The 22,177-nt window shown below is 39.0% G+C and overlaps 1 protein-coding gene across 32 annotated transcripts in view; it reads right to left on the bottom strand.

Moving 5' to 3' along the window:
• The window catches only part of Nrxn1 (neurexin 1), a 1,067,728-nt gene that overhangs the window by 560,226 nt on the left and 485,325 nt on the right, over window positions 1-22,177 (bottom strand). For all 32 annotated transcript variants that reach the window (XM_037198226.1, XM_037198233.1, XM_028893236.2 and 29 more), the window contains 3 exons: window positions 15,310-15,432; window positions 3,564-3,945; window positions 2,366-2,556 (listed from right to left, as the gene is read on the bottom strand). In XM_037198226.1, coding sequence (XP_037054121.1) covers window positions 2,366-2,556; window positions 3,564-3,945; window positions 15,310-15,432 — 696 coding nt within the window. The remainder of the gene's footprint in view (window positions 1-2,365; window positions 2,557-3,563; window positions 3,946-15,309; window positions 15,433-22,177) is intronic.

Here is a 22,177-nt window from a genome sequence, read left to right as displayed (position 1 = left end):
CCAAGATCCTCCTCCAGGGTCCACACCAGCACGCATACACTACACACACCTGTACACACACACTCACACACTCTCTCTCACACACACACACACACACACCAGCACCCATACACTACACACACCTGTACACACACACACACACACACACACACACACACACACACACAAAACTAATTATTCATCTCGGAGATTAACCTCTAACTTAAACTGAGTTTTTGTTGTTCTTGTTTTTGTTTTGAGATAGAGTTTCTCTGTGTAGCCTTGGCTGTCCTGTAGACCAGGCTGGCCTCAAACTCACAGAGATCTGCCTGCCCCTGCCTCCCAAGTGCTGGGATTAAAGACGTGTGCCACCACTACCAGGCAAGTTTTGGCGTTTTAAAACATGACAACAAAGGGAGTTCCAGGACAGCTAGGGCTGTTACACAGAGAAACCCTGTCTCAGAAAACCAAAAGCCAGATCAAACCAATCCAAGCCCAAACACCATGTATTTAGTCAAGAGTACCAGACTTAACGTCTGAATTTGTCCACTCTCCATGTAATTCGTGGTTTTAGTATTTTTTTTATTATTATGGGAAGTGCTTTTCTTAAAATCAGTATTAAAAAGCAGTACGTGTTTCAAGAAAATGTTTCTAAGGTTTGCAAAGCCACCTTTATGACACGCACCCCATCAGAAAGAACCCCACTACAACTTCCGAGTATGCTCGCATCCATTTAATGGATGAGAAGCAAATATCTGGTGTCCCAAACATCTGAATCACACAGCCAACAGGATTTCCTCGCTCACCACCTAGGGCTGTGAGTATTGAATGCTTCCAGCAGTGGTGAAACATGGGCTTCTAGTCATCTGAATTTCAGACATGGCCTCTGAGGTCTCTGGTAACAGGCATATATGTGCCCTGTGATCTCTCTGACATAAAAAAGGCATTGTGTTATTCAGCTGTGGCCGGCCTGGCCAGTGTCCTTCACAATCCCCCTCTTCCCTTGAAAAAGACCACCCGAGTCCACCATGCACACCGAGGGCACCCTCTGCATAGAAACCAGATGCTCGGGTCACTTTTGTCACGGAGAGGACAAAGGAGCAGCAGAACCTGGTAAGCTGCATTTCTTTGAATTTCCTGTCAGGTTTCAGCTAAGCTATTAGATTTGAAGCAAATGAGAGACCTTTGAAGTTAAGAAGGGAGACAACCACTGTCCCATGTTTTATGAGTGACAATGAGGAACCAGTATTGTAAATATGTTCTACAATAACACAAAATGAAGCATTTTCTTCTTTCATTTTGTTTAGAAGCTGCATTTTTTTTTCTCTAGAAGAACTGCTATTGGATTGTCCCCTTTCTGGTCCTGTAACTCTCCAATGTAGTTATTTCCTGAATCCAAGGAAGAGATCCCATCATTATACATGAGAAGCCTTTTAAAGCAAAATATGCCTGAATGATATCTGAGGGGCTTTGCCATGCATCAGGACAGAGCAGGGGGAAAGAAAGTGGGGTGTGCTGAGCTCTGGGTTTACTCTCTGCTCCTCCAGGAGCTGTCCTATCCCAGGTTGAGACATTCAAGCCTCAGCTCTTCAATACTCAGAGTAAAAGGCTAATGGAACCTTCTCCAATGCTTCTTGTCCTGATCATTATGATGGGATATGTGGCTATGGTTCTCAGTGAATCACAAAGACCCATTCAAAAAGGATCTAATATTATTTTCTCCCATTTTTAGCATGTCTTCTAAGCATTTGAAAAATTAAGTCTCAACAGCTCATTAAAGCAGCATTCCATGTGTGCATGCGTGAGAGAGAAAGAGATGATAGATAGATAGATAGATAGATAGATAGATAGATAGATAGATAGAGCATGTGTGTATGTATATGTGTGAACATGTGTGCCTGTGTATGTCAGGGAGGTGGTGAAGAAAGTAAAACTCACTACTGATTACAAAGGATAAGCCAGGTTCATAGCTGGTGATAGAAGAGTCTGAAAGCATCTAGGAAACTAAAGGGGGAAAAACTAAAGAGAAGCTCAATATACATCTGGTTCCATTAACCCCACATTGGTAGAAAACTACTGGGACTGAAGACTTCCAGGAGCCTGCCTTTCCTGACAATATCAAGATTATGAGCACATTTCCCCCATTCTTTAAATTTTAATCATGCATGCATTCTTAGGTGTTGCATTTTTGAACTGTTATTAAAAATACATATGTTCGTGACACATTAAAGGGAGAAAAGAGACATGTGTGTTGTATTATTAATCATGTGCAAAAAAAATGAAATTCTTGTCAGCCTTTGCAGAAGGCCTGAGCCTGTACCTGGAGCAAAGGGTTTTTTTTCACTCGTGTATGGATGCTGTACACTGTGACTTAGCCAGTACTTACTCTTGAGGTCTAAGTTTCTGGCTCCTGCAGTGATTTGCGTTGTGATTTTCGTGTCAATTTTTACAGTGTGGAGATTGCTGGTGTCCCTTGAAATCATCACATTGTGCCACTGATTGTCGTTGAGTGGTTTATTTGAGCTCCCTTTGATGAGGTTAGCACCATTTCCCAAGTCAAACACATAATGTAAGTACCTAGAAAGAAAATGAAAGAGAGTCATTGCTTTCTGAATGAGCCATGATGGTAAACAAGACATTATAAATGGACGCTTTCAGGTGCAGTCATCCTTCCAGAATCTTGAGATGGAGTTGCCTGGATGTGAAACTAAAGGGAGAAAATGCCACCTTTTGTTATGAATTCCCCGTTTCTATCACCCTCTCATTTGGTCAATCACACAGACAGCAATTCTTCCTATGGGAGACGTGGTCTCATGTGTCAACACAGAGTTCTAATACACATTTCCTGCTTTCTGTTCTACCAAGACCCCTGACAATGTGCGCATGATCATCCCAGGAAACTGCTCATCATGGTTTTCTGTTGAACTTTCATATTCCCCTGGACTCAGTCATGCTATATGTTGGTATGTATATGTAGTTCAAGGTTGGGAGGAATCTAAGATGTACACAAGGGAAATATACATGTTTTTATGCATGTTATGTGTGTTGCCTGGTGTATTATCTAGTCTATAGTGAATGTATAATATTCACCGAGGAGAGGAATAAATGTCCACATTGATGAAAATGTGTCCACTTGTCATCACATTATCAAAATGCTTCATTAATACATTCTTTCGAAACTATTCATCACAGAACTAAGCTTGAATTAATTAGAGTTTCATTAAATAACTAATCCGATAAGCTGAATTAGCTATTTAACTTAGCACTGAGTGGCCTTAAAACTTCTCTGCAACTGCATTGTCAAAACTCAGGAAATACACATTTGGAGTATAAGAGTCATAGGAGACCTACCATGAACTGCTCATCTGTACTTACATGTATACTTTGTACATACAAGTAACTGCATTGTGTTATACTCACGGAAGATGCCTAGTAAAGGTTTTGAACAAATGAGTCATTTGTCTTCCCCCTCCTGCCTACTACCATATTAAGTCAGCACAATGTGTTTCATATAGACTTTTGGGTATTAAAGTTCACCTTTGCAAAGTTATTTTTCTCTTTTCATTGAACTAACATGTACGTACCCTTTAACTAATTCAACCACAATAAAGTCATTTCCATCCCCACTGTTATATAGGATTAGTCCATCTAGGGATGTGGTCTTGAACTGGAAAAAGAGATGCATAGACGTGTAGGCTTGCAATGTAGCTAAGGCAACATAGCTCGATTTGGTCTTGAAGGTGACGGGATCGGCAATGATGTTCCTGAAGCCAAATCTGGCGTTGAGCTCACAGTAATCTATATCACCATTTTTGCACAAGTCTATGTACGCCATCCCATTAAATGTCAGGCTTTGCAGGTGTCCAATGAAGTTGGAGGGGACAGAAGAAAGATACCGTCGTTCTGTGATGATGCCAGTCTCTATGTTATGAAACTCCAGCCTTGTGTGGTCGCCTGCCATTTGGCCTAAAAGAAAAGATAATACATTGGTATATTGTGCATCTGAAAGACACTTCCAGATTTCCATAAGACACTGCAGATTTACATAGTAATACCATATGTTTAAAATATAAAAAGCAGATAACTTACTTGTTAGGTATAGCTTGTAGTAAGAATATCTAGGTATTGTTTAAGGGTAAGGTGACCATATATAATACAGTTTCCTAGGCCAGGTTTTAATTCCCATGTAACTTTTAGCTATATTTTTAGAATAATAAAAATTCTCCTCATGCTTGGGTGTGGTGGTGTTCTGTCATCTCAGGACTTACAGGGTTAAGGGAAGAGAATTATGATTTAGAGGACAGCTTGACCTACATACTGAGTTCTGGTCTAGCCTGAGCTACATCGAAAAACTGTCTTGATATAAACAATAAATCCTCATTAACATGTTTTCAATTTCATAAAAAAGTAAAAAAAAGGAAGGAATAGAAAGGAAGAGGAGGGAAGGAGGGAAAGAGGGGATAGGGATAGCGAATTATCTGCACATCCATTAGCCAGCCACACAGCTTACCTTTGTAGTTATGTAACATTTTTCTTTCAGAAAAAATTTATTATGTATTGTTCTATATACTGTACAAATAGGAAAGAGCTATTGAAAGTCTTTGTAATAATGAACAGTTAAAATGTGTTTGAAAGGCCAGGCGGTGGTGGCACACGCCTTTAATCCCAGTACTCGGGAGGCAGGGCCAGGTGGATCTCTGTGAGTTTGAGGCCAGCCTGGGCTACAGAGTGAGCTCTAGGACAGGCCCCAAAGCTACACAGAGAAACCCTGTCTCGAAAACAACAACAACAACAACAACACCAACAACAACGTGTTTGAAAGTAACAATAGTCTTTGTACTATACATAAGGAGTGAATACCCAGATTCACCTTTGCAGGAGTATCCCAATTACTCTAGAGGTTATCTCTGGATCTATACCCTGCTGTGGATATTGTTCTATATAAATAAAACACTGATGGCCAATGACCAGGCAGGAGGTAGGTGGGACAAGGAGAGAGGAGAATTCTGGGAAGCGGAAGGCTGGGGGAGAGACACTGCAGCCACCACCAGGAGAAGCAGCATGTAGAGACTCTGGTAAGCCACCAGCCACGTGGCAAAATATAGATTTATAGAAATGGGTTAATTTAAGATAAAAGAACAGTTAGCAAGAAGCCTGCCACGGCCATACAGTTTATAAGTGATATAAGCGTCTGAGTGATTATTTTATAAGTGGATTGTGGGACTGAGGGGCTTGGGGAACCTGGAGAGAAGCCCTCCAGCAACAATACCCTATTCCCCACATTCTTCATCTTACATAATCATTGAAGCGCAATGCATTAATTCAGTGCACTCTCAGTTCTGAGGAGAATACAAGTGTGGTGAGTCTACACAACCACGGGAAACCATCTCAAACATCCTAGTGGGATGTGTCCTTGTAGCCATATTCAGTGACTATTCCATACAGGCCCCACCTCTCCTGGCCTCGCTGTATTTCTGTGTCAACCCCATTCACAGTCAGACTAATCCCATATTACCTTTAGAGTAGTGACTCTATCTTCCTGTAACTTTGAAATTCTAAGTTGCAAAGCACAGCATCCATGAGAGTTAATCCTCACTTCTGGCTCATTCCCAGCCTCTTATTCTCAACTAAATTGTATCCCTCATTTTCTGCTGCAACACAAAAAGGTCACTTAAACTGCAATCAAGTTCTTCCAACCAAGTTCTTTTCTAGTTTCCCTATCCAATTTGGCATAATTGGAAAATTTATTAAGCTCATCCTATGCTATCATCCATGATATTAATGAAAACATTAATTAGGGCCAATCTCAGAATCAGCCCCTGAGAAAATTCACTGAACCATTTTTCTAGGTATAATGAATACTGAAACTACCTATGTGGGCTCCTGTCAACACTCTGAGAAGCTTCCATTTGGTTAATAAAAACAGCAAAGATGCTGGGTAGTATCATAAAACATTGCTGTACATAAAAAGTATATTTGATTATATAAGACAAAATGTTTATGTTATCAATTGGCTTTAATGGCTATAAATTCATTAGTACAAAAGAAGTTCCTTAAATGCGGCTCTGGTTAATTTTTATTCTCTGAGAATCCTCTTTTCTCTAAGATGGCTTTTCAGTTATCTTTCTTTCATTTTCTTTTTAGTCATTGGTTTGATTTGATTTCTGCTCTGCAAATTGAAAATTGAATCCACACTTTCCTGATGGTGCCTATCTCTCCATCTACATGCTATGAAGCCTCTGGTTATGTTACTGAAGTAGAGTACTATTACTGTCTTAGCAATTCTGGTTTTTCATATAAAATCATTTTGCTTTCTCTCTTCAGTTTTTGTTCAATGACCTCAATACTGCTCCGTGGGAGTTCTAACTCTTTGGTAACAACAAAAATCAGTCTTTAATAATTTGCAAGCTTAAAGCTCTAGAGACATCAGCAGCACTGAATTAATAAGCTATATAAGATAGGGAATATGAAAAGACTATGAAAATCACTGAGGCTTCAATATTGATGATGTTGACATTTACTAATATTTTTCAGTATTAAAAATTTTGAGTCTTAAGTTAATTTACCCAAATTCTAAATTTTTTGTGCTTCTTGTTAAAAGTTCTTTGGCAAAAACAAAAAAAAAATGAGAAAATTATCCAGAACAAAATGTATTTCTAATTTGTGCAATTAATATCTTATATTGCCAAGAACTTGGAAGCTACAAAGAAGGAAAGGGCATTTAGTTCTGAAAGATGGAAAAGTTCAGTGAAAAAATGTTTCCTTCTGAAAATGATGCTATGGACATCATAAATTATAAGGAGGTAGTGACAGCGTCGAGGCAACCATGTTACAAGAGAATGCACGGTCTAAGTTCAAAGGACCCCGGAGTCGGATAGGCAGGATTGAGAGACACATTCATTCCAAGGGAGGCCAACTACAGCAATCACCCACGGACAACACACTGGCTGATGCTGGCTTTAAAGGTATTTCCACTCAGAATTTGTGTTCAGTCTTCATCAGTAATACACCCACGGTTGCATATGCACCAGTGTTGAATAAGAAGAAAACAACACAAACTTCAATGAATTATTTTCTATAGCTTTTATAGAAAAAGTTTTTATGTTTATAATGCTTAAAAAATTCCTAATGTCCAAAGATTGAATGAGTGGATTTAGAATCAGTAAATCAGAGTGGGGGTCTTCAGCTTTCTCAGATTCTCAAGATGAAAAAAAAAAAAAAAAAAAAAGCCTCAGGATGTTTCCTGGATGTTTTGCTGCTGTAGAAATCTCAGTATGTGTGCTGATTTTTCCATGAAATTTTTCATTTTTACCTTGCTCTGAGTTGTGTTAGTTTTCGGCATAGAGCAACCACAACAGAAGAAACAAGAGAACACCAAGTCAGCTCGGTGGTGCTGGCAAAGGCTGGTGGGCCTCTGTGAGTTAGAGGCCAGCCTGGTCTAAAAACACTAAGACTTCTGTGCTTTTGCTAATTCACTTAAAAGTCATGGCACAGTCAATACGTATCTCAAGTGCTATGTGGGGGAGTGAAAGAAGTGCTGAGGGGATGCATACCCCCCTGTTCTCAGAAAATTCATAGTCTATTGGGGGAATGGCATATAAAAATGTGTGAGCACCTAATTAAATGTCTGAGAACAAAACTCTGAGACATGCTATGAATTTTATGACTGGGACGCTGTATTGGTAAATACAGACTAGGATAAAATTTAAGCTGAAATTTGAAGAATTTAAAAAAGAAAGTCATATTAAATTCTGTAGAAGATGAATCAAGGGGTGGAGTCCATGAAAGGAGATGGATGAATGTAGTCTTTAGGTACTGAATGAGTTAAAAACCATGAGCAAGTGAAGTTGTTGGTTCATATAAAATTAGAAGGGTATTAAGGGCCATGCCATTCACAAGGCATCCTAACTGATTATCAGCTGGCTAAGAGGGGTTTTAAATAAGCAGAAGACATGAAGAGAGAGAGAGAGAGAGAGAGAGAGAGAGAGAGAGAGAGAGAGAGAGAGAGAGAGAGAGAGAGAGAGAGAGAGAGAGAGCGCGAGCATGCGATCCACAGGTGCATGAACACTTATCCTTCTGTGGCTACAATAAACTCTGGGGGTTTTCACAAGCATAATGGCAGCAGAATTTGGACAGTTTTATAGATACATACAATTCACAGGATTTACTCATGATGTGGGAATGATGTCAAGAAGGAACATGATGAGGCTTGTCTCACATGTTTGAATAAGGGCATACACGGCAAACTCATGTTCGGTGAGGGCACACAGCAACATACACACATAGCACACAATCACAGAATATTTATAAGAAGTAATTAAGTGAAACCTACTGACACTCAATTAAGGGATACCCTGAAGTTTGTACAACCCCTTTCTACCTAAGCCCTAGAGACTCTCCCTTCTTGGGTCTCTCTATCTGCATCTCTATCACCATTGCCAAGATGAGGTGCAGACATTCCCAAGAACAACCTGAGTACATACTTTCCATGGTCAACCAAGAGGGAGCAGAACTATTATGCCTTTAGTAGGTTAAAAAATGCAGGGCCTTGTGTGAAGGGTCTCTAGTGCTTTATTCTTTAAAATTCTTCCTGTTTAGAATATACTGTTTAATAAAAGTCCCTATCACTTTTTTGATTCATGTTGGCTTCAAGTGGCCACTAGAGTCTTTAAAACCACAGCATTTTGTGCTTAATCCTCAGTCCTCAATACTCAGTGCTGCATTTGGAAATCTTGTTAGACTATGTAAATCAAACCTGAATTCTTATCATGGCCAAGTGTTGGGTTCTTGAGTTCTCCAATAACAACAATAATGACAAAAAAGAATAAAGGCTGGAAGGAAGAAGAAAAGATACAAATAATCCAAATTATTTATTGACTACAGTGATAAATTCTCAAAGTATTTTAGATGCATTATCAGATTGAACAAATAAAATGGTAGCTAGGATTCTCACCTTAAAGGAAAATGAATGGGCATACAAAATGAGGAAAATCAGGAGACAATGCTGTAGGCATAGGGATAGCAGTGTGAATTCATGGTTTCTAAAAATACGTCTATGTGTATGTTTGCATGGATATGCAATTAATATGTATGCATGCATCTATATTTATGAATATATGTGTGTATAGATACATGTGTCTGTAGATATTTCCAATCTGTACCTGCTGAGAAGATCATAATGCAAGGACAGCTAGTAACACTGAGCACATCTTACCATACAACCCCTATACATAAGGCTCGGGAACATTGCAGAAGCAGGTAAGGGGATTAAAAGACCTGGTGAACCAGGAAGTCATCTATGAAGTTGTGTCTTCTAGATAGAACATGGAAGCTGCAGCCATGAAATCACAACAATATGGCTGGCTAGACAAGACTTGAACAATGATAGCAGTTGAAATACCAATGTAGATGCTGAAGCTCTCAATGGGGTCCCACCACTAGGTGAAGAGCTACAGATGATTAACAACTGCTTAGAGAGAATTAGTCTTCCCCAGGGATAAGCCCCTAACTGGTAATCCAATACCAAGTGGTTAACTCTAAAAACATATACATATAAGCAATGCTAAATGAACTCAGTAAATTGCATTTATGTTTATACATATATACATGTGATATCCATGTATGTATGTATCATTCATACACATATATATGTAAACATCACCATATATGCATACATTATGTATATACATATATATATATATCACAATAATAAAGAAAAAGAGGGCATAAATTTTGGAGGTGTGGGAACCATAAGAGGTATTGGAGGGAGAAGGAGGAAATTATACTATTTATATTTTAATTTAAAGATAAACTTAAAAAGTTATTCCTCACTAAATATAAATTAAACAAATAATTCTGCTGAAGGATATAAGCAGATAAAAGTGGTGTCTGAATATCATGTTCTGAAAGAAAATGTTAGGAAAGAACTAAAACAAACAGTAAAACTGGGTAGAGGCCTGTTACAAGATTGTAGAGATCAACTCGATAGTATTCTGTAATAAATTGAGCATAATTTTTTTTTTTTTTTTTTTTTTTTTTTTTTTTTTTGGTTTTTAGAGACAGGGTTTCTCTGTGTAGCTTTGTGACTTTCCTGGAACTAGCTCTGTAGACCCAGCTGGCCTCGAACTCACAGAGATCTGTCTGGCTCTGCCTCCCGAGTGCTGGGATTAATGGCATGTGCCACCACCGCCTGACTCGAGCATAAAATTATTTAAGATGAGAAATTAGAAATTACTGTAAAATATAGAAACTTGTGAATGCAGATCAGTCAAAGAGAAAAGAGAAAGAGAAAAGGAAAATCGACGAACTAGAAGGCAGAGACATGAGGCAAGTGCTGCGTGCCGTTGACTACAAATGTTCGGAATGCAGGGTTCTGTAACTACTTTAGTTGACTGAAATAGGCAAATACCTTTATCAACTGATAAATTATGTGAAAACATTTAATAAAGCACAAGGTACGTACAAGGCCTTGTTTGATATGCCTCTCCACAGATGATTTATTAATTGCAAGAAAGAAAATACAGTAATTACATGGTGAAGAAACTGAATAACACATCCGCCCACCCCAACTCCTGCCTCCACACAGGATTCCACAAGGAGGTTGTGGTGTCAACGTGTACTACTTCCTTCAAGAATGTGGACAAGGAATCGTGAAGACACATTCATCAAAAATAAAACAAATGCCGCATCAACATTAGGTATGAAGAGAAACAATGAAAGCCATATTCTTATCTATAACTTCACAATGGAAACATGTGGATGGAAGCCTCACGGGACATTGACAGCTTCATAGAGTTCCCAGTCCTAGACTGAGTTAGCTGACAGAATTATGATGGGATCGCTGCAAATGTGTGGGAATCGACAACTTTTACTTTGTTGTGTAAGGGGAGAATTCTACTTTTAGAAAATATATGTTGAAGAACCCAGGGATTAAAAGGTCACTCTGAACATCACTTTCCCTCAGCTATTTAAGGGGGGAAACTGACAGTGAGACAAGAGTCAAGAAGTGAGAACGTCAAAGCAAATGAGGAAAAACTGCTACAGCAGTGACCACAGACGGGGGCCTGGGACATGATTTTCACGTATGGAATTTTTTGTTCACTTAAAATCATCTTAAAATAAAATTTACGTGAAAAAAAATTCATAATAGCTTGATTCCGCGCCTGAATCCACTGTCGTTCCGGGGTGAGTACCTGCCATCTTGAATCATCTTTTACATCATCACAGCAGTAATTTTTCTCAAATCAGACTAAAGGCAGTAGTTTCTGGTCGCCTGGAGACCATGAGAAATAACTTCCCCATCCACGTAAAATGTCAGTCTGAATATAAATATTTTAGGCATTTTGTTTGTTTTTGTTGTTGTTGTTGTTTTGAGACAGTCTCTATATGGTCCTAGCTGTTCTAGAACTATGTAGGGCACTAGCCTGGAACTCACAGAGACTTCTCCTGCCTCCTTATCTAGAGTGCTGGGATTAAAGGTGTGTGCCACCACACCCAACCTCAAATATTTTCATTGTATCTCTGAAGCCAAGTCTTCTAAACTCCAATCTTAAGGCTTGTTTATGTCAGCCATTTCCAACGTCATAAACTGCTCTGTATCTTCAGCTAACAGCTCCATTTTATAGGTAAGTACATAGGCATGTGTACATCTCTGTGTGTATGATCTTATAATGTGATGCCGTAAATGGTTAAGTAGTTATTATAGAGCCATATATTTATTATCATATAATGGAAAACAATGGAACAAAACCAATCTAAGAAAGAAAAGAAAATGACAAACAATCTTGGACACTCTTTCTCAACTCATAACAACTTCAATAAAATATAATCTACTTCTCTTTGAGCCTCAGTCATGTCATCTTTAAAAGGAGAATGCATGTGTCCTATTTGTGAAAGACACTCAGACAAAGCAATGCTCTGCTGTGATTTTTGCATGTATTGCCCCTGACTGCTAAAACTCAAGGCCATGGCTTTAAGCACTGCTTAGGAGACTGAAGTGACATACACTGACCCTATATGGGTCTGAGCTAGGTCCTCTGCATATAGCTTATGACTCTCTAAGTTGGTGTTCTTGTGAGACTCCCAACAATGGGAGTCAGGGGTGTCTCTGACTCTTTTACTTGTGCTTGGGACCCTTTTCCTCCTACTGGATTGTCTCACCTAGTCTTGATATGATGGTTTGTGCCTGGTCTTATTGTAACTTGTTAGGCCATATTCGGTGGATACCCCTGGGAGGTCTGCTTTATTATTATTATTATTATTATTATTATTATTATTTAGGAAAACAGAGGAGGAGGAGTCAATTTGGGGGTGAGGAGAGGTGGAGGGCAGGACTGAGAGGAGTGGAGGGAGGAGAAACTGCTATAGGGATGTAATAAATGAGAGAAGAGAAGTTAATAAACAAACAAGCCCTGCTTAGTCCCTCCGTCTGGATAACACCCAACTGCTTTAGCAACTAATGCTAATCTTCAAGAATAATTCCTTTCTCTTCCAAGAACTGCCCTTACCTACTCTAGCTGACCTGCAGCACTCACTCTCCTGACCACCTGATCTTAGTTTCAGAGCCTTCTTGTGAATGACATTTGTGTTACATTTATGCCATTCCGTGTGGTTTGTTGTTGTTTGTTTTGTTTCCTAATATTCATTGCCTTATTTTATTTTTCTTTTATTAAAAATGGATTCATTTCTCACATAATACACCCTGATTATGGTTTCCATCCCCTCTATTGCTCCCAGTTTCTCTGCACCTCCCCTCCCATTGGGATCCACTCCCTTTCTGTCTCTCACTAAAAAAGAACAGGCTTCTGAAGGATAACAATAAAATATAACAAAATAAAAAATAATAAGTTAAAAAAAAAAGCCATCATATTGTAGTTGGACAAGTACACAAACAGGAGGAGAAGAGCCCAAGGCACAAGACGTTTCTAAACAGTGATCCATGTGTCAGGTGCATTAGCGCCCCCTGCAGACATATTAAGGGAAACACAAGCTGGGCTCCTCTACATTACCTTCCTACATGAGGCTCCTTTTGAGGCTCTTTCTGTGAAGTCCAACACATAGAAAAAAAGATGTAACTTGCCACAAAGAACCAATGGGATCTAGGACAATGACAGCTCTATGAACTTGTGGTTCACTTCCCTTTATCTACAGAACAGTTCCTTCAAAAATTATAACCCTACACATGTCATATCACATTAAAGAAGTCTCTCTTTGCTCAGCCGGGGAAGCCCTTTGGAACTTAATTTGAAAGGAACACATCTCTCCGGTGCACCAAGATTCTATGCTTTGTGCTAACATAATTACCCCAAGAGCTTTCTTACAAAAGAAAAAGGAGCTGATAGAGTGGGGGTGAGTTAGTTCTCAAGGATGAGGCACGCTGACTTCTCTTCCATTGGTTTCCCTAAGTGTCCAAGGCAGAGCTTTATACAGCTCACCTCCTTGGGTTATGACAGTAAATCTGGAATAGACCTGGACATTCTGAACGTTAGGATTTAATCAACAAGCTAAATGATGTAGGATAACCTAAAGAAAGTGAATAAGTCAAAGTACACCTACATATCAGTATACTTATGGACATGTTTTGAATTGAAAACAGAATTTTCTACTGCTCATCAACAAAATGCATAAGAAATAAAGAGAGCGAAGATGATTATTAAACCACAAAATTAAAATACATTATAATTCCTTGAATTATTAATGGACAAGGAAAATGACATGGCACATATGCTCAGGTTGGAGGAATACTTATTAGGCTGTTTATTAAATGCAAAGGTTGGTAGACAAGCTGAATGACAAATGTACTGACTTTAACCTTCAAATATGCACTGGCTTTGGTTTGAAAAGCCACCAGCAGACAATGCATCTGAAGCTTAAACATAGAAACATGGCATATAGAAGCATATCTATATACAGATATCAATAGTTTAAATAAGTTAATGCAACTTGGATGACAATGACCCACCCACCAACAGGAGCCACAGACTATCTAACAAAACCCTAGTGCCAGTGTTGGAAAGTTAAGTTCAAGTTGTTGGTCAGGTAAGTCCAACAGACTCCCGAAATAATATAGGTTATTTCCACTGCCTTGTTTGACTCCTAGAACTTGAGTATGACTCTATTGCTAAATGCACTTCAGATACAGAATTTGGAGTAAACAGCTGGAACTGACTTGGAGTTTTCCTCCCTGAAGACTGGCTCTTATACTATGTAAAGGTGCTATAAGAAGTACCAAAGGAGAAAACTTATCCTACCCAGATGTCAACTCTATGGACCACAACAGGAATCAGTTATGACAGCCTATATCCATGGTTGCAATAGTGGCACTTACATCTTGAGGGGCAGGGGTTTGTAACCATCAGCCCTCTAATTGGACTTAAGGTCCATTCAATAGGAGGGAATTTATGTCTGGAATTGGAAATCTAGCTGCCTACCCAGGACTGGTGAGGTCATGTACCCCAGAGAAGAACGTACATACTGTTGCTTTCCCAAACCAGTATAATCCCCAGCTGCCTTCTAAACACCTATTCTTACATGCACAGATAGATGTTGCCTCCAGCCACAAAGAAGGTTCCTTTTGAGCAGTCAGAGACCACTAGAGAAAAGCAAAACTGGTCAAATGGCAGTGAACGATGCACCATTGGGGTACCAATCCATCTAACTAACTAGAGCTCAGAATGCAATGATATGCACATACGTATGTGTATAAGTGTAACAATAATAGCTACAAAAGAGGCCATGCTGTTGAGAGGGGTGGTGGAGTCCTGGCAAGTTTTATACCCACTTGTCCCAAGCTAGCATCATCTTGGAAGACTGGGCTTCAATGGAGAAAATGCCCCTGTCAGATTGACGTGTGTGGAAGGCCTGCAGTGCATCTTTTTGATTGATAACTGATAGAGGAGGGCCCAGTTTACTGTAGGTGGGGCCAACCCTGGGCAGGTGGTTCCTGGTGCTACAAGAAAGCAGGGTGAGAAAACCATGTCAGAAACCAGTCAGAGCAGCGAAAAATCAGCACTGTTCTCTGGCTTCTGCTTCAGTCTGCTTTAGATTCCTGCCTTGAATTCCTGCCCTGTCTTCTTTCACTGATGAACAGTGATACACAAGTGGAAGTGTCATAAACTCCTCTCGAAGTCACTATTGTCCACAGTGTTTATCACCCAATAGAAACCATACCTAAGACGGGGGTGCGGGGGTGGGGGGGGAGGAGAAGTTGGAGGGGGAGAGGGTGGAAATGATATAAATATGCAACTTAGGTATGAAATTATCAAAAAATTCAAAAGAAGATAGAAGGATAAAAAGAAAGAAAGAAAAGGTAAGAGAGGCAGGGGACTTTACCTGTCATGGCTTGTTGATCATCCACTGTCAGTTTTAAACTTTTTCCTCGACGAACCACACGCACTGTGTGCCATTCATTATCATTGAGGTTATAGCCGGCAAAAAGGGTCTCAGGACCTTTGCCTGCAGAATATGCCAAACAGTCATTATGGACAATCAGAATCAGATAAGAACATGAACCTTACAGAAAGTGAGAAGAAAGTGGAAAGGAGAGTGGGGAGTGAGAGAGAAGAAAGAAGTGAGAGGGAGGGAGGGAGGGAGGGAGAGAGAGAGAGAGAGAGAGAGAGAGAGAGAGAGAGAGAGAGAGAGAGAGAGAGAGAGAGAAGGGAAGAGAAGAGAAGAGAAGAGAAGAGAAGAGAAGAGAAGAGAAGAGAAGAGAAGAGAAGAGAAGAGAAGAGAAGAGAAGAGGAGAGAGAGGAGAGAGAGAGAGTGGACCAGTTTTCAAGCCCAATAGAGTCATAGCAAGCAAGGAAAATGACAAGTTAACAAACACTCAGATATGACAATTGAAGAATTTTTAACCTTTTGCATTGATATAAGACAAAAGAATTAACCTGCTGTCATAAATAGGCACATTCAATATTGCACTGAAAACCTTCCCAAGTTTGCATGTACACCTTTTAGAAGAATTTTCTGATATTTCAAGTGATACTTTTCTTAATAGTGAAGGGGTTAGCAGACATCTAATTTCTGAGAATTCTCTTTGCCATTAGCACCCATTTTCAGATGAATGGGTAAGGAGTCGACAGCACCCTGGGCAGAATCTCTTGGTACTGTCCCTATTATGGCTGCTCTTCAGATCTTAAATTGTGTATCACCATGATGCACCAAGTTTCTGGGTTTTCCAGCTTCCTAGCTTCTGAAATATATGGACAGTTTGGTCTAAAAACCAAGTTAAAAAAAAAAAAAAACCTCCAAATAACAAACCGATAAGTTGCAAATCTATATGTATGGTGGAGATGCTTCTGAATACATCAAAATAATAGTAACTTGGAAGAAGTAGAATAAAATAGAGAATATAAAGAGAATAAAAAGCCAGGATGGGAAAAGGTGATGCTAACTTACATCAACAAATAAAGGCCAAAAGAAAATAGTATAGTCAATTGATAAAGGCATTTCCAAAGGATGTATGTGAAGAATTTAAATGGATTTGGGATAGACATTATTTGGGAAACATGTTTAATGACAATTACTAATATGACCATATGGGACTATGTCTCTCTTTAACTTGAAAACAAAATGAAAACGTTGACCTAATTGTAATTTTAATAAAAGTGTTAAATATGATGATTTAAATCAAAGGATTTAATATTATTCATTTAGAAGGATATAATGTTAAGTACACATTCTTTCAATTGATGGATTCTCCTCCTTTGTTAAAGTATCCTAACTTGCAGATGCATTAATACAGTGAAGGGCCTAGCATCATTTGCTTTCCTGACTTTTTCTACTGGCAGAGGGTCTGGAATGTCTTTCATGGCTTCCTTCACCCAAATCCACAGTTAAGTCAGTTAACAGCAGGTTATCATATGAGAAAAAATAAGTGAGTGAAAATATTTTCAAAGAGGGGAAGAAAGAAGAAAAGAGAACTATCAGGGAACCAAAGGGAGAAATCCCCAGTAGCCCATTTTCACCAGCTCACTAGCTGGGACAGCCACAGACTAGCCATCCAGCCTCCCACTTCTTCTTTATGGTGCTACTGCATGTTAATGTAAGTCTGGTCTTACTCAGTTACTCCTTGGAGTTTAAAATGAGCCAAAAATATAAGCTAAATTTTTCAAGGGAATTGCCTCAATTCTTTAAACAGTGCCAACCATCATTAGGATTTAGAAAGCACCTCGATTTTCTATAACAGAGTTAGATTACACATCCTGATCCATGAATAAAAACTACTCTGGAGAGAAAAGTTATCAGCAATTGATCACTAAACAACTAGAGGAAGCTGTGAGTTCAGTGTCTGCAAACACGCAGTGGAACCAAATGTTGAAAGCAAAACCCAGGATCAAAGGCGCTCTTTATAGCTTCAATAGTGAAGAAAGGAGTGTTTAATAATGTCACAGCAGCTTTGTGTCCTACTGGCAACCTGGGTCATCCTTAGTTTTGATCTTTGAGAAAAGACTTTATCATTTTAAAGCTATTTTTATAGGGGGGATTTTTTTTCTTGGAAACATATGCTTCTGAAGCGGCTCTCCTCCCGTTCTTTTAATTTTAAATGTGTTTTGTCAAGAAAGAGAAGCACAAGGATGAGCTCATCCTCATCCCCCACTCTGGGCTTGATCTTGCAGTAAAATCATAATGCTTAATCTATGAAACCACCATTTCCATAACAACAGACACAAAATCCAATTAAAAATAAACCTTTGGTTCACAGAACTCTCTGTGGGCCAACTTCAAACTTCTTTCTTGCATTATTAAAAATGTGAACAGATTGATTTTAGAAGACAAGGCTCTTAAAAATGCACTTGATAGCCTCATTTCCCAACGAGGGTGCTCACTTAACATAAAATGTAATGGAAAGTGCACTGTGCCGGGAGTCAAGAATTCTGTTTGCAGGCCCTTGATTTGCTGCTACAAAGATGAGACCAGTGAGTGCATGCTGTGTACCAGATGCTTTATTTCATCTCTACATTATTATCAACTTGTCGATGTGGAATTGAATTCTTACAAAGGTAAAACCACTGGTTCCAGGGTCGCATGGCTTAAAAAGTGGTGGAGGAGTGTTTTCTTCCATCTGGTCTACTCAAAGCCAGCTTATATCCACTTACATTATGGAGCTTGCTGGCAATGAGACCCTCTCCTAGCAACCTGACTTCCTGTTTGCCCCCTGTTGCCAACTGAAGGATGTGGGGATAAGATTTTCTTTGAGATTGCTTTGAGTTTCTCATACAGAAAGATTATACTGTTAGGACAACCTCTACATCCTGTGTGTAGACCCATCAGAATGAAAATCTTTGAATGGCACTCTGGCCTCTCAGGGAAATGTAAATTGATGCTACTAAGGACACAATGTAGAGAGTCCATCAATGAGGGACAAATCTCTCATGTAAGCAGCAATTTGCTAAAACTTAGCTTCCGGTCTTCTCAATCCCTATGCACAATGGGAGAGCTCACTAGCTGATCTCTCCCATTCATTTAGAACTTTGCATTTTCTGGAAATTTTAAAATGCATGAAATTGTTAAGGAAGGTGGTTCCATAGTTGACATTATGGGCGGTGAGCTGTTCAACTCTTGGCAAACTTTTAATGGTAAAATTTTGGCCACTCAAGCTGTTAATTGCCTGAAGTCCACTGAAAGTTTGTCCTTGAGGATATCAAAGCATGCCTCAATTATGCTAACATCTTTCCTTCAGGAATACTGCTATTTGGGGGCCAAATATTTGTGAACCCCCAAGTTCATATGTTGAATTTCTAACACCCAATGTCATGGTATATTAGAATATGAGATCTTTGAGAAATAATTGGGTTTAGAGGAAGTCATGAAATTTGAGATCTTCCATCTCCATTAAAGATCCTTTGTACAGAAAATGTTGTCTGGGCATTCTGAGAGAGGTACAAAGTCCCAAAGTGGAAAGAATTTCCTTACAAAAAGAGGAAGAGAATGAAAGCTTGTTTGGCCATGTGAAGATGCTGGGAGAAAGCAGCTTTATGTATGCCAGGAAGAGGCCCTGGCCAAAGACCAAAACTATAGCTTGATCCTGGACTTCCAAAAAGATGAGAAAAAAAGTTATGCATGCTATAGTGTTACAATAGCTTAAATGGGACAGACAAAACTTTTAAAGAAAGTATAATACATTATTTCTTTTCTCTAGAGAACAGATTTATATGCAATTTTGTCATTTTTACTGTGCCCTAGTATTCATGCCAGAGACATCATTATATATATTCCATATATATATGGAATAAGATCTAGTAGAATAAAATGAATTCTAAGTTCCAAAGGCAATAGGAAATGGAAGTAAGAAAGATTTGAGATCTTCCATCTCTATTAAAAGGCTCTTTCTACAGAAAATGTTGCCCAATATCCTCAGCTAGGAATTTGCAAGATAGCATTAGAATTTTCCTTTGCAGGCTGTTATTTCAAAGCCTTTTAGAAGCAGAACTATGAGGAAGGGAGATATACGCTCACAGGAACTATCTACAAACAGAGAGATTGAAGACTAAAGAGAATAGATGTCATTTCCATGGTCAGAGCTATTTAATGGAAGAATCAAGAGCTCCACTTTTCCAGGCTAGTGATATTCAAAAGGTTTTGCCTATTATAAAGTGATCTTCTCTAAGAAAACCACATCATCAGTTGCTGTTTGTGCCAATTTAAAGATGAAAACTAAGCAAAAATATGTACAGTTTTGTTGGCATGTTGGGTTTTTTGTTTTTTTGTTTGTTGTTTTGCTTTTTTTGTTTGTTTTTTGTTTTGTTTTTTCAAGACAGGGTTTCTCTATGTTGTTTTAGTGCCTGTCCTGGATCTTGCTCTGTAGCCCAGGCTGTTCTCAAACTCACAGAGATCCACCTTCCTCTGCCTCCCAAGTGCTGGGATTAAAAGCTTGTGCTACCACCACCCGGCATGTTGGTTCTTTTTATCAGAACTTACTCCAAGCTATGGACCAATTCAGTTAGCCATACACTAGTTCAAGTGGATTGTTCTTGCCATGAATTCAGATGCTTCTAAGGTTTACCATTAGGAAGCTTAAAGTTAACCTTAACTTGAGGTAAGGGAGACAAATAAAGGAATGAAGGGTGTGTGTGTGTGTGTGTGTGTGTGTGTGTGTGTGTGTGTGTGTGTGTGTATGAGAGAGAGAGAGAGAGAGAGAGAGAGAGAGAGAGAGAGAGAGAGAATGAAATTTTTTACTATCAAATCAGTGTGATCTTAGATTTTTAGAATCTCAAATCTCAGAAGAAAGGACTTGGTATATTATGATTTACCTTTTTCAAAGGTGAAAAGGGGCAGAGAACTAGGTTGTCCCAGTCTGCTTTGTACTAACTCTGTTACTTTGATGTTTCTTCTCTGTTCCCATTGTCCGTGATCCATAAAAGCTTATAAGAGAAACTTCCCTGGGGCCATTTTTAACATTCTTTCATTCCTGGAAGGAGCAGGCAGCTATACATCACTCCCCTTCCTGGAGGCTATGTGAATGCCTTCAATATTGTAATGACATTCTCTAGTGTGTGAGAGGCTCCTTACTGTTACTAACTCAAATATATTCATTTTGTCCTGAGTAGAAGAGGGGAGGCCAGACAGAACTCCCAAAAGAGATTGTTTTGTGCTAAAATTATTAAACTCCAATGGCTCCAGAATAATATTGATGTGACAATTTGTGTTTATTAATTTTTATATTCAAATGCTAACTGTGAAACTGCATTTTAATCAACTCAATGCCCTCACAAAATCTCACTGTAAATAATCATTGTTTGTTCACGATCAAGAAGTACTACATTTCATATCCCAGGGTTGTGCACAGGTTCTTTGGTGCATCAAATCACAGAAAAGGAGTCTATATGGTGAAATCGCAGAGATATTTAAGGGACATTTGTTGTTGCTATTTGTTTGTTTTTTAAAGTTACAGTAGAGGTAGGTAACTCTCCACTATTCAAAGAATTGGGTCTGGGAAGGACCACTGACTGCTGAAGACTGACCTGGTTGTTCTCTTACAGGGATGGCTGGGATATGTGAAACTCAAGGAGCTGAGCTGTGGCAATGGCTTTTATCATTGTTTTTAAACTCGTAATTATTTGTCCTGTATGTAATTTTGCAAAGTGGACATAGAAAATGCACAAAAGAAGAGTTGCCTGCCTTCCATCTTGTACCTTGAGGCCTCAGCAAAAAATCCAGAATCCCACTGAGCCCTGTTTATGAGCTGCCCTAACAGAGAGCTCTTTTCTCGCAGCTCATTTCTTGTCAGCTACTCCATCAAAGGCTCATTCAAGTCATTTGCAAATAATCCTTTAAGATCACACTTGGTTTACAGAAACTATTTTGTTGTTAATAACTTCAAACTGTGTTTGAAGAAGGCTGTTTATTCTGTAGATAAGTTACATTAGTGCTGCAACCTACCACTATTGCCTATATTATTAGTCCTGTGTCGTACTGAAATTATAATCTAATCAAAAAGTCCAAATGCTGAAAATCTGTTAGATCCTCCCCTGCCTCATGTAACGAGCAACTTACTGCCTTACTTTATAGCCTATATCCTGAGGAGCCAAGGCTGAATATGTGCTGCTTCAGTAATGTGATTTTTTAAAATTCTTTCTTTAAAAAAACTTACTTGCTTTTCTCCCTGATCACTTATTTGTAAGTCATTATTGTTATTATTATTTTGGGTGTGTGTGAATCACTCTAAATCACATTTTAAAGTTGTGGATATAAATTAACGATTGAATAACAAAATGGCTTAGTGACAAAAACAGATTTCAAGCAGTGTACAGTTAATTAATACAGTCTTACATATTAAAGACAGCTGAATGAGGGGGAGCTGATTTTCCTCAGTACCAGATGCAGTGGGAGAAGAGTCCTCAGATCCCTGGTATTTGTGGGATTTACTTAACCAAAGTCACTGTGGTAGTTTGAATGTAATTGGCCCTCATAAGCTCACTGGGAGTGGTGCTAATAGGAGCTATGGCCTTGCTGAAGTAGGCGTGGCCTTGTTGAGAAAGTGTGTCACTGTAGGGTTAGGATTTGAGGTCTCCCATGTGCAAGCTATACCTGCAGGAAGACCACTTCCTATTGCCTGTGGGTCAAGATAGAGAACTTTCAGCTCCTTTTCCAGCACCATGCCTGCCTGCATGCCACCATGTCACACCATGATAATGATGAACTAAACCTCTGAAAATGTAAGCCACCCCATTTAATGTTTTCCTTTATAAGAGTTCCTGTG

The sequence above is a fragment of the Peromyscus leucopus genome, chromosome 22 (assembly GCF_004664715.2).
Source record: "Peromyscus leucopus breed LL Stock chromosome 22, UCI_PerLeu_2.1, whole genome shotgun sequence".
Lineage (NCBI taxonomy): Eukaryota > Metazoa > Chordata > Mammalia > Rodentia > Cricetidae > Peromyscus > Peromyscus leucopus.
Note: the sequence above shows the minus strand (reverse complement) of the source record. Positions and strands in the feature narration are given on the sequence as shown.